The 24781-nt window shown below is 47.4% G+C and overlaps 2 protein-coding genes and 1 long non-coding RNA gene across 4 annotated transcripts in view; 1 reads left to right on the forward strand and 2 right to left on the reverse strand.

Moving 5' to 3' along the window:
- LOC141413671 (uncharacterized) overlaps window positions 1–24781 on the forward strand; it is a 26241-nt gene continuing 1460 nt past the window's right edge. The window contains exons 1-2 of the long non-coding RNA XR_012438436.1: window positions 1–174; window positions 503–631. This is a non-coding gene — a long non-coding RNA (uncharacterized lncRNA). The remainder of the gene's footprint in view (window positions 175–502; window positions 632–24781) is intronic.
- LOC109676395 (E3 ubiquitin/ISG15 ligase TRIM25-like) lies at window positions 688–8148 on the reverse strand. Its single transcript, XM_074048886.1, has 7 exons — window positions 8127–8148; window positions 7098–7768; window positions 3691–3786; window positions 3299–3532; window positions 2288–2450; window positions 2037–2099; window positions 688–1320 (listed from the first exon to the last, which is right to left on the reverse strand). Exons 1-7 carry the CDS (start codon window positions 8146–8148, stop codon window positions 764–766), a joined length of 1806 nt encoding a protein of 601 aa, XP_073904987.1. The 3' UTR covers window positions 688–763.
- The window catches only part of Kctd2 (potassium channel tetramerization domain containing 2), a 16157-nt gene continuing 7814 nt past the window's right edge, over window positions 16439–24781 (reverse strand). The window contains exons 4-7 of one of the 2 annotated variants that reach the window (XR_012438435.1): window positions 23119–23214; window positions 20321–20446; window positions 17458–19121; window positions 16439–17418 (exon numbers count right to left, since the gene is read on the reverse strand). Coding sequence is in view for 1 of the 2 variants with exons in the window: in XM_020165527.2 (XP_020021116.2) it covers window positions 19092–19121; window positions 20321–20446; window positions 23119–23214 (252 nt within the window). In the remaining variant the exon portion in view is untranslated. Of the gene's footprint in view, window positions 19122–20320; window positions 20447–23118; window positions 23215–24781 lie in introns of both variants that reach the window. The other variant, XM_020165527.2, reaches the window with a different exon arrangement.

A 24781-nucleotide genomic window follows, 5' to 3' on the forward strand; every position in this document is an offset into this window, starting at 1 on the left:
TGGGGGAGGATGGCAGGGAACTACTCTCAGGAGGATAGAGGCTGTTGTAGGTTTACCCACTCAGCAAGATATCAACACCCTCCAGGCTGGAAAACACCTGTGGTGGGCAGTGGGGTCTGCAGCCTTGGCACCTGCCTGGACCTAGGTCCTGAGCCCACTAGTCTTAGATCTGAGGTAGGCTTGGGTTCCTTCGTATTAAATTTGCAGCACTGGATTAAACTAGAATTTAGACAGACCACCCCTACACTCTACTCTGTACAATGCTACCTCTCAGTCTGGCCACCTGGGGAAGGAGGAGGCTGAATGAAGCCATTTGGTCCACGCCTTTGTCTAGTCCTCAGCCCTTAAGACCTTTGGGGACTGGCCCTCAGTGGCAAATGACAAGGACAGGCCTGAAAACCAAGGCCAGAGGCCTCTGCTAGGGTGGAAGATGGGTGGTAGGCTGATCATTCAGAGCTCAGATCTCTCCTCTGAAGGCCCCTGGACTGTCTTTCATCCTTAGGCGAACTCCAGCCTGGTTCAAGGCCTCCTGTGACTGTGTCAAGGAAGGGGTCAGCCTACTTGGAGTTTCTGGAATCAGCTGACAGGTGCCACAGGTGGTATCCAAGCATGGAAGCTGGCATGGAAGCAGGTAGGCCACCCACCCTTTACACAAGGTCCAGGGGACCATGTAGGGCTCCCCCCCCCTCCCTGGCAACCCCTGCCCGGCCAGTGCTTAAGAGTCCAGCTTTATTGGCTGCCACTTTGAGCTGGCACACACTGCCTAGGCCTCGGGGCACTGCTTGAGCATGACCGAGGCACCGCTGCTGACCATGACTGCGGGGTAGAGTGGCTCCAGGAAGGAGGCGAGAAAATGGTAGAGGAGGCTCACACCCCCAGCCAAGCCATAGAAGGACAGGCAGCCAGCACCACAGTCGAGGGCCACACCCAGTGTGCGGTGGTAGGCGCCATGCAGCACAGTCTGAGTGTTGTTGTGCCACACCGAGAGCTTGAGCGAGTCCCACTCCAGGCACCACGAGTAGGGGTTGCGGCCCAGCAGGTAGACAATGTTGCGACACTGACGGCTGCTGAGTGGGGGGTTGCGGCGGTAGGTGACACCCAGGCACATCCATGAATTAGACACCTCGGCCTCCCAGTAATGGCGGCCCTCAGACAAGCCTCGGGAACACAGCACCTGTGGCCACTGCTTGAAGCCCTGTATGGGGCCATTGGAAGCCGAGGGCTCCAGGAGGATACCCAAGTTCAGTACCGAGTGGGTCTCCTGGAACAAGAACAGCTCCTCACTGGCCGTGGAAGGGTCAAAATTCAGGTTGCAGTAACCTGGGGAAGGGGTGGTGGTGGGAGGGAGGGGAGCCAGGGTCAGTGCCTCCAGGGCAGAGGAAGAGGGGTGCTAAGTTTTATGGCATTGTAGAGAGGTCCCAGTATGCTGCCATGCCAGGCTCCTAAGTGTCCCCTCTACCCATCCTTTTAGGTCCCTCCAACTTTGGCAGAAGCATGAGTTGGTCCCCAATTCAACATTTCCACTTTGGGAGAGACTGGGACCAGGAGTTCCTCTTCCCCTCCCACCAGATCCTAACATAATCTCCCTTTCAGGACAAGGCTGAGTGGGACTGAGGCAGATTGAAGGGCTCCTGGAGGAGGTAACCCAGAGAGGGACAGCAAAGACAATACAACCTTGACCCTCAAGATCTCAGAGAAGCCCCCAGCCCAGCCTGGGAGAGGGTTGACAGGAACACCAAATGGATGGAGGGCTTGTGTCTGAGGAATAAATAGACAGAGCCCATTCAAGCTGACTTGTAAAGTCCCAGGGAGGTTGGCAGGCACACAGCTGAGAGCAAAGGTCATGGCACAGAGTCAACTCTGGGGTACGATGCGACAGGGTCTCTTCCCCTTCTAAACAGGGCTTGGGCCCAGGCCAAGTCTTTCTAAGGTCATGCAAGAAAGAATAGGCATTTCCCTGGAGGCCCTGGCCTGAATGCCAGGGGCCCTTCTCTTTTCCTTCCCCCCTGAGGCTGAACCCAGTTCCAAGGACTCACTCTGGAGAAGTGTTTTCCTGTCCGCAGTCGGGGGTAGCACCTCGTATGAGTTCATCCTAATGCCTGAGGGAGATGGAGGGGCTTTGCTGAGACCCTTCTCACAGCCCAGCATCCTTTTGGAGAGAGGTGTGAGCGTCCTGGAGGCTGCGTCACCTGAGAAAGGTGCACACAGGCAGACAGGACTCCACAACCACACACTATGGGGCAGGTTCCACCCTGGGGGATATGGGCCCCAGGCCCAAAAGACTGACCCTTCAGGAGAAGCTGGTTGACGAAGCTGAGACCTATATCCACCAGCTGGGTGCGGAGCTCGGCCAGGGTCTCGGGCAGCTGGAGGAAGCTCTGTGTCTCCTCACAGTTGGTGCCCATCAGGGGCTCCACACAGTCAGGGAAGTGCTTCAGCCTGGGGAAATCCTGGCATGCAGGGAGGATAGGTTAATAGCACTATTAGTGAGGGCCCAAGTTGATGCCAGGGGCTCCAATTTATGCCAGAAGCCAAGTAATCTTCAGAACCATTGGCAGGTAGAGAAGTTGCCCATTTTCAAACATGGACAGCTATTTCCATAGTTCCTGCAATTGTTTGTCCATCCTAGGTTAGGGCTCTTGCCAAAGGCCTAGCCATTGTAGCTTAGAGTATTAAGTGAAGTAGATTTTTAGAAGCGAGGACTGGGGGCATGGCTCAGGTGGTAGAGTGCCTGAGTTCAAATCCCAGTACCACCACCTAGAAATCTTCCCAGGGGTGTGACAGCAACTTAAGAAAGGAGATCTGGGATAGGAAGTCCCCAGCACTGGGTTTGGGACCCCACCATATGTAAGGCTTTTGCACCTCCAGTCAGGTAATCCTGCCTGGTACTCCTCTCCCTGCTCGTGTAGCAGCACCGGACCAGGACTGGGGGGGAAAAGAGGTTTCAGTATATAGCTTGTCCAGGTCTCACTTTCAGTCCTGTATGGGGAGCCTGGAGAAACAGACTGTGTCACATGCCTAGGATCCTGGGGTGCACCCTGTTGATCTCTGTTCCAGGAAACTGAAGGTGGGAAAGAGGGCAAGGCTGAGCTTTGTGGTACAGCAAGAAGCTGGGGTGTTGGTGTGAGCTCAGGATGATGATGACCTGGGGTCCCTGAGGAAGGGAATAGACAAAGTGATGCACGCCCCCCCCGCCCAACCCATAACTGATCACTTTGTCCAAGCTCTGGGTACATCTATACATGGGTAGAAGGGATGCAGAAGTTAAAACAGAGCCTGGGCTAGAGAGGGGTCTTGCCTGCAGGAATCGCTCATCACTCCGGTTGGCGAGTAGAGTGTGAAGCCAGACACTGTCCCCCTCCAGCTTCAGGAGCCGATTGTGGCTCTGCTGGATGGAGCTGTCCAGTTTCCCCAGGGCAGCAGCCTCCTCCTTCTCCACAAAATCCAAGACCTTTATCTGCAGCTGTTTGACCTCCTGGATGATCTCTGAGAAGCAGGTGTTCACTTCATCTCGCACTGTTTGGATCAGTTTCTGGGATGGGGGCATAGAGGAGGCATTCCTAAGCCCTACTCCTGTAGGTCCATTGTCACGGCCCAGAGCCAGCCTAGGCACACTGTCTCTGTCGACCTGTCCCTTTCCCTACCAGCCCCTCCAGGTCGGGGAGTGGGGTGGAGGTGGGTCCACCTTACCGAGAGAAAGGCTACCCGCCCCCGGTGCTTCTGGCTATTTGAGGCAATGATCAGCATCTGATTCTCCACATTGGCCTGGACCTTCCGCACTTCTATCTGGGTTGGGGGGAGTGGGGAGGAAAAGGGTACCCTGACTCAGACAGGGGGCCTCAGAGAAGCCCTGGTCCAGAGGGAAGGCAGGTACATCTGTCCAAATCCAGAAGAGATGCACCTCTTCCATTCATCTGCCTGGCTTCAATAAAAATGAGCAAGACCAAGGTTGGGGCAGGGTCCACTCCTCTGCTCCTGGTCTGAGATCCTGTCCCCCCATTTGTAAGAATCTGGTTCTTTGCTCCTAACAGTGATGACTACGGGGTTTCAGGCCACAAGAAGGTCCTGGGAAGAGTTCAATAACTTGAGATACATAAGCTTCTGGGCTCCACCTCTTCCAGCCACTGCATTTTCATTGTTAGAATACAGTACGGAACTAGTGGCTGTCCACGAACTGTTGTTGGTACTGAAAATCAAAGTACTGCTTCACTTTTTAAGAAAGTCTTGTGCTGGGCACTGGTGGTTCACACCTGTAAGTCCTAAGCTACTCAGGAGGCAGAGATCAGGAGGATCGTGGTTTGAAGCCAGCCCTGGAACAAATAGTTCAGGAGACCCTATCTCAAAAAAAACCAAACCAAAACAAAACCAAAAAACCTATCACAATAAAGGGCTGGTGGAGTGGCTCAAGCTCCACCAGCTTAGCAAGTGTGCGGCCTTGAGTTCAAACCCCAGTGCCATGAAAAATAAAAAAGTCTTGCAATGAAAAAGTGTCAGCCAAACTAACTTCTTGTCTTTATCACAGACTACTGCCTGGTGATTGTTAGAAGAATAACACCGTTACAGAATACGCCTGACAGGGTATCTCAAATATAAGGATTTCACTATAAAAAGCTATTCTAATATTTTTTTTAAGAAATTGAAGGTAGAGGAAAGAGGAGGAGGGATTCACCCAACCTAACCTGATGTGTTTGTTATTTATTTTTTTTCTTTTGAGACAGGATCTCATTATGTAGCTCAGGCTGGCCTTGAACTCACAATCCTCCTGCCTCAGCCAGCTGAGAGCTGGGATTACAGGCGTTTGCTGCCATGGCTAGTTTTTGTATTTGTAGTTTGATAATGTCGACATGGATTTCTTTTTTTTTTTTTTTTTTCTTTTTTCTTTTATTATTCATATGTGCATACAAGGCTTGGTTCATTTCTCCCCCCTGCCCCCACCCCCTCCCTTACCACCCACTCCACCCCCTCCCGCTCCCCCCCTCAATACCCAGCAGAAACTATTTTGCCCTTATCTCTAATTTTGTTGAAGAGAGAGTATAAGCAATAATAGGAAGGAACAAGGGGTTTTGCTGGTTGAGATAAGGATAGCTATACAGGGCATTGACTCACATTGATTTCCTGTGCGTGGGTGTTACCTTCTAGGTTAATTCTTTTTGATCTAACCTTTTCTCTAGTTCCTGGTCCCCTTTTCCTATTGGCCTCAGTTGCTTTAAATTATCTGCTTTAGTTTCTCTGCATTAAGGGCAACAAATGCTAGCTAGTTTTTTAGGTGTCTTACCTATCCTCACCCCTCCCTTGTGTGCTCTCGCTTTTATCATGTGCTCATAGTCCAATCCCATTGTTGTGTTTGCCCTTGATCTAATGTCCACATATGAGGGAGAACATACGATTTTTGGTCTTTTGAGCCAGGCTAACCTCACTCAGAATGATGTTCTCCAATTCCATCCATTTACCAGCGAATGATAACATTTCGTTCTTCTTCATGGCTGCATAAAATTCCATTGTGTATAGATACCACATTTTCTTAATCCATTTGTCAGTGCTGGGGCATCTTGGCTGTTTCCATAACTTGGCTATTGTGAATAGTGCCGCAATAAACATGGATGTGCAGGTGCCTCTGGAGTAACAGTCTTTTGGGTATATCCCCAAGAGTGGTATTGCTGGATCAAATGGTAGATCGATGTCCAGCTTTTTAAGTAGCCTCCAAATTTTTTTCCAGAGTGGTTGTACTAGTCTACATTCCCACCAACAGTGTAAGAGGGTTCCTTTTTCCCCGCATCCTCGCCAACACCTGTTGTTGGTGGTGTTGCTGATGATGGCTATTCTAACAGGGGTGAGGTGGAATCTTAGTGTGGTTTTAATTTGCATTTCCTTTATTGCTAGAGATGGTGAGCATTTTTTCATGTGTTTTCTGGCCATTTGAATTTCTTCTTTTGAGAAAGTTCTGTTTAGTTCACATGCCCATTTCTTTATTGGTTCATTAGTTTTGGGAGAATTTAGTTTTTTAAGTTCCCTGTATATTCTGGTTATCAGTCCTTTGTCTGATGTATAATTGGCAAATATTTTCTCCCACTCTGTGGGTGTTCTCTTCAGTTTAGAGACCATTTCTTTTGATGAACAGAAGCTTTTTAGTTTTATGAGGTCCCATTTATCTATGCTATCTCTTAGTTGCTGTGCTGCTGGGGTTTCATTGAGAAAGTTCTTACCTATACCTACTAACTCCAGAGTATTTCCTACTCTTTCTTGTATCAACTTAAGAGTTTGGGGTCTGATATTAAGATCCTTGATCCATTTTGAGTTAATCTTGGTATAGGGTGATATACATGGATCTAGTTTCAGTTTTTTGCAGACTGCTAACCAGTTTTCCCAGCAGTTTTTGTTGAAGAGGCTGCTATTTCTCCATCGTATATTTTTAGCTCCTTTGTCAAAGATAAGTTGCTCATAGTTGTGTGGCTTCATATCTGGATCCTCTATTCTGTTCCACTGGTCTTCATGTCTGTTTTTGTGCCAGTACCATGCTGTTTTTATTGTTATTGCTTTGTAATATAGTTTGAATCGACATGGATTTCTGATGCACAATTCTGCATCCTTATTCATTTAAGTGTGACCCTGGTGATGTCGCTTTAGCAGATACATAATTTCTTTTCTTTTCTTTCTTTTTTTTTTTGGTGGGACTGGGGTTTGAATTCAGGGCTTCACACTTGCAAAGCAGGCCCTCTACCAATTGAGCCACTCCTCCAGCCCATTTTGTTCTGGTTATTTTGGAGATCAGAGTTTTCAGGAACTCGTTGCCTGGTCTGGCCTCAAATTGTGATCCTTCTGATCTCAGCCTCCCAAGTAGCTAGGATTACAGGTGCAAGCCACCGGCACTGGGCAGATGCGTAATTTCTTTTTCTTTTTTTGAGGCAGGGTCTCAAAAGGTTGCTTGTATTACCCAGGCTCCTGAACTCACAATTTTTCCTGCCTCATCCTCCCGAGTAATTGGGACCACAGACAACATCCCCCAAGGAGCCGGGCTTTAGCTGCCCAATTCTCCTCTAAGCAAATGCGACAGACTCTTGAGAGCCCAAGAGTCCCCGCCCCCCTCAGCTCCCCCTCACCTCCCTGCGGGCCCGCTCCTCCTCCACCGGCGTGGTGTCATGGTTCTTGTGCTCCTCCAGCAGGCAGGCTCCACACACGCAGCTGCCTTCCGTGCGACAGTACAGCCGCCGCAGCTTGCGGTGCTTCCTGCACAAGCGGGTCTTGAGATCCCACACGGGCTCCAGCAGCTGGTGGTCCTGAAACACCTCGTCCTCGAAGTGGCTGCGCAGGTGCTTCTCACACAGGGACGCCATGCACTGTAGGCATGACTTCACGGACCGGAGCTTCTGTGGGGAACAGAAGTCGCAGGGCACATCCCTGGGTCCAGCCAGCTTCCACAAGGGTCGAGAGGCCTGGCCTTTGGCCTGGGTGAAACAGGCCACCATCTCCCCTAGGATGACGTTCTTGGAGAGGTGGGGCCGGGTGGCGAACATCTCTCTGCACTGGGGGCAGTAGTGTGTCTCGCCCATGGCAGCCTGATGGTCCCAGAAACTCTGGAGGCATGTCATACAGAAGTTGTGGCCGCAGGCAGTAGTGACCGGGTTGCAGAACACCTCCAGGCAAATGGGACAGAGGACTTGGTCTTCCAACATACGGAGATTGCCGCTGTTACTCGTAAGGACCTGGCCTTGGGGAGGTCTGGAGGGCTGGGCAGGGATCTGCAGGTCCGGGACTTGGTCCTGGGATGGCCCTGGGGAGACAGAGCAAAGCCAGGCTGAAGCCAGGCCTCAGCGGGTACACCGTCCTTTCCTTGGAGGCAGTTGTCTGCACATGAGCTACAGGAGCTAGTCATCAGCCAACCCACATGCTGGGAATTGTGCTCTCCTTGTCCCAGCCCCAATTCTGGATGAGGGCGGAGAGGCAGAAGAGCTGCCTCTTGTGACAAAGGAAAGGAACCACTTTCTTGGCACTGGGGAGGAAAGGTTAGAGCACAACTTACTTGAGACTTTCTGCATGGCAGAGAGAGCCAGGTACTTTGCCGCCCTGTGCCAAGAAGGAAAAGAACCTTAGGCACTCAGGTGAAGGGATTGTGCCCAAGCCTCACTCACCAGATGCCGGGAGCGTCCCCATCAGTCTGCTGTACCCCACCTCTTCCGGGGGCCGATGAGCGCCTCCTCACCTTTCCCTGTGGCTGCTGTTTTGTGCCCTCCCTTCCTTGACAACTGTCCTAGTTTTGCTCCCTGATGTCACAATTCAAGTGCAGCCAGCACCCCCCTCACCCCAGTATTCAGCTTGTGATGTCAGTAGGGTGCAGGTGTACCACGGGGCATACCTGGGTGGTCACACATTCTGCCTCTGCCCAGGTAGATTCTTCGCTCCAGTTTCTTTGTCCTGGGTGGCAGAGTGGCCGCTGGCACATGGAGCCGGTGGGTCTAATACCTTTCTGTGTTTCTGATCAAAGAGAGAAAAGGGTAACTAAGTGACAGCAGGATCCTGGGCGGTTCTTTACTCTCTCTGGACCACAGAGCTTATAAATGAACAGAACTGTAGTGGATGATATGTGGAGACCCCCCTTTTGGTCAAAGTACGATGATCCTTGGCCAGGCATGGTGGCTCATGCCTATGATTCTTGGGAACTGGAGATCATCAGAAGGATCACAGTTTGAGGTCAGTCTAGGAATATGTGTGTCTGTGTGTGGCAGGGGGAGTTAGCGAGACCCCCCATCTCCAAAATAACCAAAGCAAAATGGACTGGAGGTGTGGCTAACATAGTAGAGCTCCTGCTTTGGAGTGCCTGCTTTGCAAGCAGGAAGCCCTGAGTTCAAACCCCAATACCCCTCCCCCCACACACAAAAAAAGTTGGGAAGTGTTCTTTATCATTACTTGGAAGAGTAAGATATTCCTCCCTTAAATATTTAGTAGAACTCACTAGTAAAGTCATCTGGGTCCAGAGTGTTTTTCTTTGTTGAGTTTCCAAGTATATATTCAATTTCCTTAAGAGATTTAGAATTATTCATATTGTATATATATGGTTTTTTCTTGGTGGCACTGGAGTTTGAACTCAGGGCCTCACACTTGCTAGGCAGGCACTCTGATGGCTTAAGTCACTCTACCAGCCCTTTTACTGTAATGTTCTTTGTCCAGATAGGATCTCTCAAACTATTTGTCCCAGGCAGGCTTTGAACCGCAAGCCTCCTGATTTCTAGCTAGGATTACAGGCATGAGTTACCAGCATCTGGCCTTGTATAGTTCCTCTTTTATCAATTTTGGTAAATGGCATTTTCCTAGGAATTTGTCCATTTCACCTAAATGTTCAATTTTTTTCTTATAAAGTTGTGTGTCGTCACCCCCCACCCCCCAACCCCAGTCAAGCACTGGGGATTGAACTCAGGGCTTCAGGTTTCATAGACAAGCACTCTACTACTTGAGCCACACTTCCAGCCTTTACATGTGTTCTTCTTGCATAATCCTCATTATTTGTGGTACTTATGGTCTATAAAGTTATCATGAACACCGAACTAGTGAATACTGAATCATTGGTCCATGGGAAATACATGGTTAGTTTCCTGCAAACCTCTGGTCACTGTGTGTGTGTGTGTGTGTGGACTAGAGGTCGGACCCAGGGCCTCCTCAAACATGCCAGGCAAGCTTCCTACCACTAAGCTATACCCCCAGGTCCTGGTCACATTTCTGTCAATATATAATCCTCTCTGGCCATGGCAGTGTGTACTTCCAGCTACCCAGGAGGTTGAGATGGGAGGATCACTTGAGCCCAGGAGTTTGAGGTCAGCCTAGGCAGCACAACAAGACCCTGTCTCAAAAACTTAAAAGTAAAACCAGGGCAGGTTGGTGTGTGGTAAATTGGAGTGGTAATTTGAAGCTAAAGATGATGATGTATTCCTTCAGAACAGATTTGTGACTACTTATGGCATGAGGTGAGGGGAACTAGCAATACTAGTCCAATCAGGGCACAAGATGACTCTGGTGCCCTCCCAGCCTGGTGCAGGCAGGTCTGGTTGGTTTCTGGCTGTCCCTGCCTCCTAGACTGTGTTCCCTGGGGACCCTAACCTGCAGTAGGGGGCTTTTACCTGGGGCCCTTCTCTGGAACACCCTGTTCTCCAGGATCGATCTTTAAATCCATGTGAGCTAAGAAAAGCTTTGTTAGTACTCAGCTGCCTTTGCTACACACAGCACAAAACACCAGGAAACAAGTCTCTAAGTGCTGCATTCACTTCTCTGGCTTTCCTTCTGCTTCTAGGCCCTGTAATTCTTTCTTTCTTTTTTTTTTTTTGAGGTACTGGGGTTTGAACTCAAAGTCTATACCTTGAGTCAGTCACTCCACCAGCCCTTTTTTTGTAAAGGGTTTTTCGAGATAGGGTCTAGCAAACTATTTGCCCAGGCTGGCTTTGAACCGCAATCCTCCTGATCTCTGCCTCCTGAGCAGCTGGGATTACAGGTGTGAGCCACCAGTGCTCTAATTCTTTGTTAGAATACATGCATGTGCACACATGTGTCTGTATTCTTTCTCTCCCTCTTTCTTAGATTTTTCTGCTATTTTGAGAGTGAATGTTGGGCAGAATTATGTGGTCCACCAGTATCAGAAGCTCAGCATCTAATTTGACTCCCCCTCTACTTATTCAGGCCCTGCCTGTTCAGATGCACTCAGAGTGCGGCTCCCACTGACATGCATTAGAGGCAGATGGTCCTCCCCACAGGCAGCCGGACACACTCCAGGGAGTGGACTCACATAACTTGTGAGTCCAGCTCTCTCTCTCTCTCTCTCTCTCTCATCCCTGACCACTTCTCAGTCGCTTCCATTGTCTGTTCTTCCCTCTCTTGTCTTTTCTGGGTTTCTGTCCCTTAGAGTCTGTCCTAGGAAAGTTTACCGAAGCTTGGACACTTTCCGCCACAGTGCTCACCCAGCGGTGTTCAGTCTTTGTTACTGGGCTGGTGTAGGCGTTGAGGATTTTCCTTTAAAAAAAAAAAAGAATACTTTTTTTATTATTAGCATAGATTAGTTGCACGGGGGGATGCGTTGTGACATTTACACGTATGCTTACACTATATCTTAATTAGATTCAGCACCTCATCGTTCTCCTATATACCCGTGGTGGAGGATTTTTTGGGGTTTTTTTGTGGGACTGGGGTTTGAACTAAGGGCTTCGAGCTTCCAAAGCAGGTGCTCTACCACTTGAAGGATTTTTAAAGCTCTACCCATAAGGAGAAGGAGCCATGCAGACACCAGTGATGGCCTCTGATATCCATGCTCTTTAAAACAAGACCCCAAAACTTAAGGTTGGCATGAGTGCCACCCAACAAAGCCGGTCTCTCTTGAGGCCTGAGCTGTGTGACTAAGTTTTAGCCAATGGGACAAGACACAAATGTGGTGACTTCTTCCTAAAAAGGAAAGGCAGTGTCCTCTTCATGTCCTTTTCCTAGACCTGGACCCGCCATCTCAGATCCTGCGGTGGACAAGCAATAGAGGGGAGGGTGAATGAAGGAGATCAAGGTAAGGGTGTGTGGCGGACGGACTTCATATACCTATATGAAAGAACAAGGAACCTCTTGCAACTGCTTTAAGTGGGGTGGGTTGGGGTTGAGGCAGAGATACTGTGGGGGTGAGCTAACCAATTTACAATAGAAGCCTAATTGGAATTGTCACAATGAATCCCCCCTGTAAAAATATATCCTAATTAAGAAAAATTAAAAAAAAACAGAGAGGGAGAAAGAGTGCTGGTTTCTACACAACAAAGCTGCCATGTTGACTTGTTTACCAAGTATGTTTGAATTACTGTGAGAGACAGAAATAAAATTCCAACATATTTAAGTCACTGCCACTTTGGCTTTTATGAAGGTAGTTTAGCATCTCAGCTAAATCATAACTGAAACAGCAGTTTGTTATTACTATGTGCAACATACAATGTTACATTTTAAGAATGCCCAAAGGAGCCCAGCACCTGTGGCTCGTGCCTGTAATCCTAGCTACTCAGGAGGCAGATATCAGGAGGATTGCAGCTTACAGTTCCTCAAGAGGCAAATAGTTCCTCAAGATCCTATTCTTGAAAAAGCCCATCACAAAAAAGGGCTGGTGGAGTGGCTCAAGGTGAAGACCCTGACTTCAAACCCCAGTACCACAAAATAAATAAATAAATAAATAAGAATGCCAAAAGCTGGGCACCTGTGGCTCACTCCTGTAATTCTAGATACTCAGGAGGCAGAGATCAGGAGGATCGAGCTTCAAAGCCAGCCCAGGCAAATAGTTTCTGAGACCCTATCTTGAAAAACCCTTCACAAAAATAGGGCTGGTGGAGTGGCTCAAGGTGAAGGCCCTGAGTTCAAATCCCAGTACTGCAAAAAAAAAGAATGCTAAATGGTAGAACAATTTAGATTAAGAGACTAACGAGATATAAAATAAAAATATGATATACAAGCCTTGATTAGATTTGGGCTTAAAAAAAAAGTACCTAGCCCAGGTAACACCAGGTGGTGCACACCTGTAATACCAGCATGTGGGAGGCAGAGGCAGGAGGATCAAGAGTTCAAGACCAGCTTGACCAATGGAGTGAGATCCTGTCTCAAAAAAAATTCTTAACAATCAATATACACTTAAAAAAATTAAAGACGGGAAGATAAAACAGGTACTGTTCAGGGAGAGTAGCAGAGGGAAGGAGGAGGGTAAATAGAGAGGATGAAGGAGGGAGAACATGGTGGATGTACTTTGCGTTGAAATTTTTCTAAGAAGCAAGGGATGGGGTGAAGGACAATGTGGATGAGGTGAATATAATTAAGATACATTCTAAGTACATATGTAAATATCATAATGAAACCCCTCTGTACAACTAATGTATGCTAATGAAAGTGTAAAAAATATTAATTTCCTCCCACTCAATCAAGTCTTCTCCACAGATAATTGATTTCGTTTAAAAAAAGCCAGGTGTGGGTGGTCCATGCCTGCAATCCTATCTACTTGGGAGGCTAAAATTAGGAGGATCGAGATTTGAGGCCAGCTCAGGCAAATAGTTCCCAAGATCCCAGCTCCAAAATAACTGTTGCAGGAAATTATGAGCTGATATACGAGTCTCTGAGGCAGATTAGCAGGAAGCAACGTTTATTGTGCTGGCACAGACCCAGCAGACTCTCGTCCAAAGGCTGAGTCCCAAGAACAAAGTCTCACCTTTTATACCCTTGCAAGCCGGTTACAGGAGCAAAGGGCAAAGCTCAACCCACCTATGGCTGCATGTGACTCCATTGGCTATTTCATTTTCCCAGTGCTGTGTGACCTTCATGTTTCAATTCTTTCAGTTTTATCTCTCTGCTTTGCCATCCCCTCCCCCTGTCTCGTCCTCAGAACACCAGCCTTTCTGTTTCTTTTCTGACCTCCCCTTTTTTGCTACATAACCAAGACTGGAGGTGTGGCTCAAGCTGTAGAGTGCCAGCTTTGTAAAGCCATGAGTTCAAACTCCAGTCCCACCCAAAAAAAAAAAAAAAAAGCCATCAGTGAAGTCAGTCTAGATGAGGCATTTAAGTATTTTCAGATGAAAGTGTGCCTGTATTTATATTTGGGTGGTCAAACCCTTGCATTTGGTTTCATGTAACTGATCATGAATACTCTTATAATGTAAGATAGGAGTGAGCACTGTGGAAATTATATAGGCTACACCAGGTTAGTCATTACCAGTGGTTGTGCAATAAAGTCAGTATTGCAGGAGAAAACAAACAAAAAGCAGCTAACTTTGGGACAATTGAGAACATTCAAGTATAATGTAGATTTCTTAGATGATTTTGTAGAGTTACTGTTATTCTCTTAGATGTGATATCAGTAATGTGGTAATTGTGTAGGGAAGAATCTCTTTATTTTTAGGATATGCCTGCTGAATTATTTCATGGTGAAGATTATTTTCACATGGTTCAGCAAATGCTCTCTGGTGTATGAAGCAACTACAATCAACACAGCTGGCACATAAATGTTCCCCATGCTATTTTTTTTACTTTTGCATAGGCATATGGGATTTACCTAATAGAGTGTTGGGAGATAAGGTGAGTTTTGCCCCACTCCATTGGATCAGTCACTAAGTTCAGGAATAATGGGCTGGTATTGAGTGTGGGCTCTGGGGCCTGATTACTGGGCCCTTCTCAGGGCCCATGTCCTTTGCCTTCAAGCCTCAGTTTTCCCAGTACACTTGCTATGGTTTGGATATACTTGGGGTTGGGAATTTGGTCCTCAGTATGGTGATGTGAGAGGTGGTGGGCCCTTTAAGAGGTGGGGCCTCATGGGAGGGTGTTAGGTCATAGGAAGCATGGAAGGGATTGAGATAGTTTTCAAGGAATCCTGAGTTTTTTTTTTTTCTTCTTTCTTTCTCTGAGTTAGTTCTTTGGCTTTTTTTTTTCCCCTTCCTCTCTCCCTTCCTTCCTTTCTTCCTTCCTTCCTTCCTCCCTCCCTTCCTTCCTCCCTCCCTTCCTCTCCCTTCCTTTTTCTTTTCTTTATCTTTCCTTTTTTTTCTGAGTTAGTTCTTAGAGAGCAAATTGTTATAAAAGAGTGACTGAGGCTTTTCCCCAAGCTCTCACCATATGGTCTCTCCCTCTCTTGCACCATCATGCAGCCAGGGGCCCTCACCAGAGTTAGTGCTATGCTGTTTGGACTATCAGCCTCCTAAAACCGTGAGCTAAATAAACCTTTTCTCTGTAAGTCATCCAGCCAGCCTCAGGTACCTTGTTATAGTAATGGAAAATGTACTAAGATACAATCGCAGAACTGTGTGACACACAGCAGGTCACCTAACACTTTTGCCCAGGTTTTCTCATCTCAAACATGGGAGTGAGAGTGACTGGTGAGGCTGTTGTGATGAAGGAGCAAGTGAGTACTCAGAACAGTGAGGCTCTGAACTTGGAACTTGGTGGCCTCCGCCTCTTCTATCAGGCAGGTTAGTGAAAACACTTAAAGAACTAAGTGTTCAGTTCATAGTCCTATGATTATCGAACATCCCGGGAGCCAGCCTTACGGAGGACATCCTGCTGCCCCTGCCTCTGACCCAACCTACTGTGTTACATCATGCTGGCTCCATGCCATTTTCTCAGCTCTCACCTGCCCGTAACTCTTCCACCACCCAAACCTCCCTCCCTAAATCCTAGTCTTGCCCTCCGAATTTCAGCATTGCCATTCTGTCCTTCTAACTCTGCCCAGGTTCTGAGCTGTTACAGAAGCTTCCCGCCTGCCTCCCACCTCCAGAACTCCTGACCTCCCCTCTCCTCCGGTCTTCCACAGACCTTGGAGACTTTGGGACTTTGGTGCTAGCACATTTGGGAGTGTGCAGCACCTGGCCTCAAGTATGCACACGTGTGCTCTAGTTCTGGGACACAGGTGCCAGGCTTGAGCAATGCTGAGGAAGTGGCAGAGTCCAGGTATTCTTGTGCCTGCTGGTCAGGGTCTAGTTCAAGAACTCCGTTCCATCTTCCAAATCTCTCCTTCTTGAGTATGTGCTTGTCAATCTCAACTGAGCAAAGCAGAGGTATTTTAAGTCCTTTGAACTCAGGACCCGTGCTTGCTCAGCAGGTGTGCTACCACTTGAGTGAGTCATTCCCCCAGCCCATGTTCTTTGCCTTGCTATACTCATCATGTGTGCAAGGCTACCAGAATGAAATGTGTATAGAAGCAAGAACTCAACCTTGGACAAAAAGCAATCTAAGAATGTTTAAGGGAAGGATTTGCTCACATTCTCCTTACAGGAAAGTTTGGGAATACACAGAAACTATTAATCCTTCATCCATCTTGGAACTTTTTTTGTTAGACAAAATTATGAGAAAGCTAGCATAGGTTCAAATACTCCAATTTATGTGTATGACTTAGATTTTGATGTGTAAAATTTGATTTGGGGAGCCACTGTAGTAGTACATGCTTGTAATCCCAGCTACCTGGGATGCTGAGACAGAAGGGTCACAGTTCAAGGTCAGCCTGGATAGTGTAGTGAGATCCTGTCTCAAAATTAAAACGGGACATGGATGCAGCTTAATTGTAGCGTCCTTGGCTAACTTCTGCAAGGTCCTGGGTTAGATCCCCATACTCCCTGAAAAAAAAACTCCCCCCAAACCCAGAAACAATTTAATTGCACTGTATACAAAACTGATCAAGGAGCCTGGTATCAATGGCTCATGCCTGTAATCCTAGCTACTTAGGAGGCTGAGATGAGGAGGATTGCAGTTTGAGGCCAGCCTGAACAAAAAAGTTCATGAGCCCCACCCCATCTCAACCAAGAGCTGGGTGTGGTGGCACACTCCTGTCATTCCAGCTATGGAAATGAGAAGTAAGGACCCTGTGAGGTACCTGGAGACAGGAAGCCCATCTCCTGGCCAGTCTGGGAGAACTGACAGAAGGAGCTACAGGAGCTGGGAATGACGGCAAACACATGAGTTCAAGAGCCAGATGTTGCTTCACATCTTTATTGACAAAAAAAAGTCACAGCATTGCAGACTTTGTTCAATCAGACACATGAACAATAACAAGGGCACCCAATAGTGACAGGCATGATTCCAAAGGTCTGGTTCAAAGACCATGCTAGAGGGTGTGGGTGTCCCTTTAGCTTTCCTCTTTCAACATCTCTATTGCTTTCTCCCCACACCTTGCTGACACCCCAAAGCAGTTGCCTGTACGGAGATGAAGGGAGGCTGGGCCCACTCACCACCAAGGTTCTGAAGAAAAGTCAGAGGGGTGCTACTTCAGTGCTTAGGAGATGATGGTGCTCCTGGGCCCAGCTGGCATCTCCCAAGGCCCAGACCTGGGGTAGACAAAAAGGCAGAAAGACACTCCCACTTGGCAGTCCTGGGAGGAAGCAGAGACTGTGGGTCACTGGTCATGTGACACCCCCAAACCAATGGGCATGCCTCCTCTCTCTGCCTCGATCAGTCAGACTCTCCCGGGAAGCTTTCAAGCAAGAACACGGGTCTGGTTCAAAGCGCTTGAGTAAAATACTCCCCAGAAACCTTAAGGAGTCACCCCAAATGCCTGGAGCACAGGACAGTTCAACCAACACTGGGCTGCAGTGGGGAGGGAAACTTCAATACGGCCATCTAGAGACTAGTGCTCGCGGCACTCTGTACAGGATCAGCTGTGGAATTCGGAGTTAACTGACAGTAGCAGTGTATCCATGAGGAACGTGCCTGTCTGCTCTCCTTGCTCCTTTTTTGCTGAACTTGGTGGTAGAATTGGGATTGGGACTTGAGGCTCTGGCTCTACCCAGAGCCCTGCTGGGAGCTTATCAGCTGTGTCCCAGGGAGGCAGAAGGACAAAGGGCCTATACAAGGGCATGTGGGCACAAGGTCCGGAGCACTTCCTAGTCTGGCATACATGCTCAGTTTGCCCAAAGGCCTGAGGCAGGGGCTGTGCTATTCCTGCTCTCCTTACTTTTACTTGATTACATCAAGTAAAAGATACAACTGGATGGATGCCTGTGTCCCCTTGGAAGGGGTGACTGATTTTCCTGCAGGTGTAAAAATACTGGTACAGTCAAGACTTCTGAGGTGCCACAGGTACCTCCACTAGTGTGGACACACAGGTGCCAGCAGGGATCCTGCACAGACACATATTTCTATGCTACTCTACAGATACAGAGAAAGAAAGAGCAAGAATCCTGGAGACAAGTTTAGCCCTGGTAAGTCATATGCTCAAATCTGGCAGAGTGGACAATCTTTCCAGAAATCACTACCCTCAAGCTCTGGTGAGCAGCTGAGCTGGGGAGTGCAGAGAACCCTGGCATTGAAGGCTAAGAGGCACTGGGCCTGAGGGGGGCTTTTACAGAGATCGTTCCTGTGGCAGCTTCCCCTGCTCCACACATGTGCCACACTGCTGGAAGGTGTCTAGGGAAAATGACTGCTCATGGAGACTTTAAAAGCTCAAAGAGGAAGTGAAGACACAAGCTCTGTGTTTACAGAACCCTGGTCAGTTAAACACTGAGTCCTCCCCACACGGTGCTCCCCATGAAGAGAGATGGGAGTCAGAGTTGCAGGGAGTCCTCAGACTGCTTTCACGTGCACGTGCACACACACACACACACACACACACTGCTGGGGCTGCTGCAGTCACTGACGGTCCTGCAGGGCAGGATTGTCAAGGTTAGAAACCAAGGAGACACAAGTGTTGCCCATCAATCAGGGCATTTTCAAGAGAAAAATCACAAAAACACTTTAACTACAACAGGATACATTTTGCAACTTCCACAGAAACAGCCTTCCTCGCCCCAAGCCACCAGAAGGTGCACAAAGTACTTTCTCTTTGGTCCAGTTTACAAAGCTGGGGAAGGAAGACAGGGTCAATGGGGTAAGAAAAGGCTGCAGAAGCAGTCATGCCAACTGCCTAGCTCCTCTGTCTGCCCAACACCATTAAGGATACCAGTGTGGCAAACAACCTTCTAGGAGAAGGTAGGCAGTGTGGGGCCAAGCTGCTGGGGACACACCAGGCAGGAAATGCTCCAAACCGACAGAGGTGACCACTACCCTTCCCTGCCTTGGGAGGTTCTGTTCCTAGGAATGTGGATCCTCCAGCAACTGTATTCTCTCTCCAAAACCTCATTTGAGCACACTGAAGCTGGAGCCCTTTGCATCTCCTGCATGCCTCCACAGGTGCCTTGGAGGGGGGAATGGTCTGAGGCAGCTGCCAACATCCAACATGGCACACTCAGGGTGAGGCCAGGTACAGTTTGGGTTAATCCTCCTTCCTGTGCTCCTGCTTCCTTGACTTTCAGGCCATTTCCAAGGAGCTGGCCTTCATCCCCTTCTCCCAGATCCCCAAAACGCTCCAACTGGGGACCCAGCCCAGCTGCTGTTGCACAGTCTATCAGAACACTGGCTAAGAGAACAAAAGCAGGTTTCAGAAAAGCTGATCTGCGGCCAGAGGTGCATCTGTGTTTGGAGTCCTGAGGGTGGGGTGGGGAATCCTTTGGTTTTGACCAGATGCTTCTTCACCGGGGGGGCCAGGCTCATCTTTGCTTTGCAGTAGCTTAGTTACTGTACAGGTGAAGACTTCACGGAGCTGTTCTGCTGGATCGCTCTCTTGCCCTTCAGGATTCTAGAATTTTAGATTCTGCTTACATCCGAGATCCTCTCTCCTGAAGAATCTAAAAGTGGAAGATGAGGGAGAAGACTGAGCAGGTTGCTGTGGGAAGGAAGGACCCATACAGGCCGGGGTGCAGTTCAGTGGTATAGTGCATGCTTAGCATTGTTGCATTCCATTCCCAATGCCACAAAAAAAATTTTTAAGTAAAAGATTTAAATTTTAGTAGATTATCTTATTATAGTAGTTAAGAAATCAATCATAAAAATGATTTTAAAAAGAGAAAAAGACCAACAGCTGCTTCCACTGGGCCCTGTGAGCATCAAGCAGGTACACACCACATTGAGCACCTGGGTTGCTGAAGATCCACTTGCTTCATGATTGGGTCTACAGTTTCTGTGGTGTTGGATCACTTTTCTCATGTTAAAGAAGTCAGGTCAAGGTCACTACACACTGGCACTTCAGAAGTATGTGTGTTTGTGGGACACAGTGGAGAAGATAACACCATAAAACAACCTTCTAAGAACTTGATGGAAGAGCCAGTCCCCCCTGAGGCAGCAAAAAGAAAGCCACAGCTCCACAGAACAAAGGCCGGTTCTGGACAGGATTCCAGGTCCAGAACTCCCACTGTGTGGTGATCAGTGCAAGAGAACTTTTCTTTTGCTCCACCAACTTTGAAGAGGCTAGAGAAGCCACCCTTTCCAGGTTCAGGCTTCCTAAGTGAAAATCCCCTGTGGCTGCTCTATAAATCCTGACTTAACACCAGCAGTCAAAAGATATACTGGGGCTCAAGTGGTAGAGCACCTGCCTAGCAAGAGTGAGGTCCTGAGTTCAACCCCTAGTATTCCCTGACCCCCCTCCCCCCACCAAAAAAAGACTAATAATTTGGGCTGGGTGAGATGGTCCCACCTGTAATCTGTAATCCCAGGTATTTGGGAGACAGAGATCAGGATGAGAGATTGGGAGGACTGCGGTTTGAAGCCAGCCTGAGTAAAGAAGAGCACAAAGAGGGGAAGAACACAACTGGCTGCAGTAGGAACAAGGGAACCGAATAGCAGCAACTCAGGCAAGCTTCAGAGGGGCTGGACACAACTGAGCCAGAGGCACAACCTGGTAAAGCCAGTTTTTTTTTTTTTTTTTTTCCTGAGACAGGATATTACTATGTAGCCCAGGCTGGCCTCGAACTTGCAATTCTCCTACCATGGCTTCCTGAGTGCTTGGATTACAGGCATGAACTACCATGCCCGGCTCTTTGGTTTTTACCTTTGCCTTTTCGCTCGGTTCTATAACAATGCCGTTGGTAGAATTATTTAGTTCTCTGGAGACGACACAGAGGAATTCTGCTTGATCTTCATTTCCATAGTTATAGGAGGATCCAATGCTGATTAGCTGACAAAACAAGAAGAGGGTGACCATACAAGCAGTGATCTTAAAACACTCAAGAATTAAAATACATCTTTCCTCTGCCTGGACTTTGTAGTCTTACATCTCAAAGGGCTACCAAGTCCCAGGGAAATAACTGGACCTCAGTTATTCACCAGGGCAACAACAGTGAGGCTAAGAAACAGATTCTAAGTCCTACTCTTGCCTCTCACACAAGAATTTGCAACTATCAAAGGCAGTGGCAGCATTAGCATGGCCACTCTTCCGTCAAACACCAGGTGAAACAGAATTGTTTCTGCAAATGAAGAAGGACATATGCTTTCGTCAAAATGCAGAAGTGACTCATTGTGAGCAGACTAGACAGGAGGCTGGTTCGCAGAAGGACCTGGATTGCCCCATGGGAATCACTCAACAACAACCAAAAGTCACATGCTGCTGGTACTTCTAAGCCTTTTGGGGATTTAAGTCCAGCACTTAATTCTGAAACTGCACATGCAGAGGGGGAAGCTAAGCCAGAGACCAAGGTTGTCCTCACAAGCATGCAAGGCATCAAGTCAGAAGACCCCTGGTGCTGTGGCTAGGGAGGGGCACCTAAGCCCCATGTCCAACTTCCTCATCCATACCACAGAGGCAATGAGAACAGACTTCAGACCTTAATAGCATATTAAAAAGATAAGAAATTATTCATGAGAGTTGGGGATGTAGCCCAATAGTAGAGCACTTGCTTAGCATATATGAGGCCCTGGGTTCCATCCCCAACACTGGAAAAAAAAAATACTAATTTATATTACAAATATTCTTTGTAGCTGGGGGCTGGTGGCTCATGCCTATAATCCTAGCTACTTGGGAGACTGAGATCTGGGGGATCACGGTTTGAGGCCAGCCTGGGCAAATAGTTCATGAGACCTGCATCTGCAAAATAATCAGAACAAAATGGACTGCAGGTGTGGCTCAAGTGAGTACCTCCTTTGTCAGTGAAAAAGCCTGAGTTCAAACCCCAGTTCTATCAAATATATATAAATTTAGCTTAGCTGGGTGCCAGTGGCTCACATAGGTACTTGGATGGCTGAGATCAGGAAGACAGTGGTTAGAGGTAAGCCCAGGCAAACAGTTCTTAAGACTCCACCTCCAAAATAACACAAAATACCACTTGAGCCATGCTCAAGTGGTAGAGCACGTCCCTTGCAAGCAGGAGGGCCTGAGTTCAAACTCCAGTACCACCACAAAAATCAAAACAAAAAAACCCCTCTGCTTAAGACTTTGTATCAGGGAAATACTTCTTACTTCTAGATGGAGGACAAAAAAACCTGGGCTATATTTTGTTCCTACCTCCAACCCCCACTGAGAACTAGCTGGCACACAGGGGCAGGATTGATTCTGTAGTGGAAGACAAATGTGAGGAATGATTCAGCATAGACTCTGAAGAGAGAGACAGCTATGCATGTGATCTATAACCTAATATTGTTACCAGAAACTGTAATTTGTACTTTTTTTTTTTTGGTGAGACTGGGGTTTGAACTCGGGTTTATGCTTGCAAAGCAGGCAGGCGCTCTAGTCCTTGAGCCACACCTCCGTCCATTTTTGCTCTAGTTATTTTGGAGATGGAATCTTGTGAACTATTTCTTGGGCTGGCCTTGAACCATGATCCTCTAGATCTCAGTCTCTCAAGCAGCTAGGATTACAGGTGTGAGCCACCAGTGCTTGCTTATATTCTTGAAGGTGAGCTTAGGTGACAGTTGGGTTGGTCTCTTCAACAACACATCAAAACAGGCATGATTAGCTGGGCACTGGTGGCTCATGCTTGTAATCCTAGCTGCTCAGGAGGCAGAGATCAGGAGGATCAAGGTTCAAAGCCAGCCCAGGGAAATAGTTTGCAAGACCCTATCTTGAAAAAGACCTATCACCAAAAAGGGCTGGTGGAGTGGCTCAAAGTGTAGGCCCTGAGTTCAAGCCCCAGAACTTCAGGAAAAAAAAAAAAAAAAAGGCATGATTCATATAAAATTATATTCCCTCGATTCTCTCTCAGCCTTCCTGTTTTGAATAGGAGGAATCCTGCCACCTAATGGAAGAAAACAGTAAGTCTCAGACTCTCAGAGGCTTTGTTCTGATACCTCAATCCTAAACTCAATGCTAAAAGAACTCAAAGCTGAAAAAAACCCTCAAAGCTAAAAGAACTGAGAACAATGGAAGTGACTGTGCCATGCTTTTCATTTGTGTCTGATCCCTTCACAGTGCCCTGGCTCACAGAGCTTTTATAGTGGGTTATACATACACTCAAAATTATAAAGTTCAGACTCTGGAAGAAAAAAGGCTTGATGTCAAATCCCAGTTTTCTTTTGAGTGACTCATTCTAGACTATGTCAACACAGCAATTTTTGAAAGAAAACCCTCTGAGGGAAGAAAAACCAAAGGCAGGATTTTCAAGCCTAGACAAGCTTATTGATTCCCCTGAGCACTGTCAAGTTGGAAGCTGGATACAAAGCTGGACCACATGGTCCTCTCCTCCTAACCCATCACAGGCTACTGAGCACACAGTGTCAAGTGGCTCTTTTCTCACATTTTGTAACAGGACTGCACTAACCCCACCATCCAGTTATGGACTGGTGGATAATAATTGTGGAGTTGTGGCCCTTGAAGACGAGGCATGAGCTGAGGTTGCTGCTCTTTGAGAAATATACCTGCTCGAATTTCCAGCCGTCAGACATGGTGGAGACCATCTGTGTGAGCTCTTCTTCTTGACACTGCAGGACTCTGTACACATGCTTCACAGGGCCCTGCAACAAGCCGGCAGACTGAGGAGAACAGCAGGACCGACCATCCGCAGCTGCTCTTCCACCACCCACCACCCGTTCGTTACACACTGTGATTTCCCAAGGAAAACTCAGCCAAGGAGAGAAGGGGAGAAAAGGATTCAAGAAATGGACCCGTGGGTAAAATAACTCTGAACTTTGAAGGGGTGAATAACGTGAGCGAATGGGCTAACAAACTTAGATTTCATCATTTCTCCAGCTAATGTGCACAAGAAGATCACATTTTTTTCTGAAGTGGTTTATGTAAGATATACATGATAAAATTGTACACCATATTTTGCTGTATGCAAACTGATAAGTGATCATGGGAATAATGTACTAAAATATGAAAGCTAATTTATTAAATAGAAAGTACATAATGTACACATGTTCAAGTTGTTTTTATCTACTGCTGATAATACCTTGATGTGTTTTAGTGACACAGCAGCATTCCTGTTACAGAAGTATGGCATAATAAAATATAAGTATTTGTTTTTTTGTTTGCATTCCTGGCAGAGCTCCCCAAGCCCTTGGAATTTCCCGAGTAATAAGAGTGTTTTGCTGAGTGTTGTAGTTCACACCTGTAATTCCAGCACTCAGGAGGCTGGGGAAGGAGGAGTATAAGTTTGAGGCCAGCCTGGGCTACATAATGAGATCATGTCCCCCCCAAAAGTCTTGAGGCCCTAGTGGGCTCAGTGGCAGAGTGCCTGCTTAGCATGTGTGAGGCCCTTGGTTAACCCCTGCACTATAATTAGTAAAACAAGACAAAAAAACTAAAAGAATGTTATATAATTTTTAACCACGATACTAAGACTAAAAACATTTTCTCCTATATAAATACAGGAGTAGCTGGACAGAGTGGCTCATGTCTGAAATCCCAGCACTCAGGAGGCTGAGGCAGGATGATTTAAAGTTCCAGGCAGGCCTGGGCTACATAGTTAAGACCTCATCTCAAAACACCTAAAACGTAAAAATAAAATAAAACATAGGACAAATCCTCTGAAGATTTCCATTGGTTCTATCCGTACATTTTAGAAACAACCAGAGGCTTAATAATATAAAATTCAAATCTTCACAAAAGATCTGTGATACTGGCATAGCTGCCAAAGTTCCTGGTATTTAAGATGCCACTGTATTGCCTATTTTTCTTTCTCCTCCAAAGTAAACTAGTGGTGCTCTGAAAAGCATCAAGATTAATCACCTGCAAGAAATTATTGGAGTGGCTCACGCCTGTAACCCTAGCTACTCAGGAGGCAGAGATCAGAAGGACTGAGGTTCGAAGCCAGCCAGGGCAAATAGTTCGTAAGACCCTATCTCGAAAACACCCATCACAAAAAAGGCCTCGAGATGTAAACCCTGAGTTCAAATCCAGTACTGCTAAAAAAAAAAATTATTGGAGACAAGTAAAGTAGTTAAAATGGTGGCAGCCACCAAAACAGATAAGAGGGTGGCCGGGTGCAGTGCCTCATATCTGTAATCCCAACTATTCAAGAAGAGGAGCTTGGGAGGGTTGCAATTCAATCAAGGCCAGTCCAGGCAAAAAGTTCACGAG

This window comes from Castor canadensis, chromosome 11 (assembly GCF_047511655.1).
Source record: "Castor canadensis chromosome 11, mCasCan1.hap1v2, whole genome shotgun sequence".
In the NCBI taxonomy this organism is placed as follows: domain Eukaryota; kingdom Metazoa; phylum Chordata; class Mammalia; order Rodentia; family Castoridae; genus Castor; species Castor canadensis.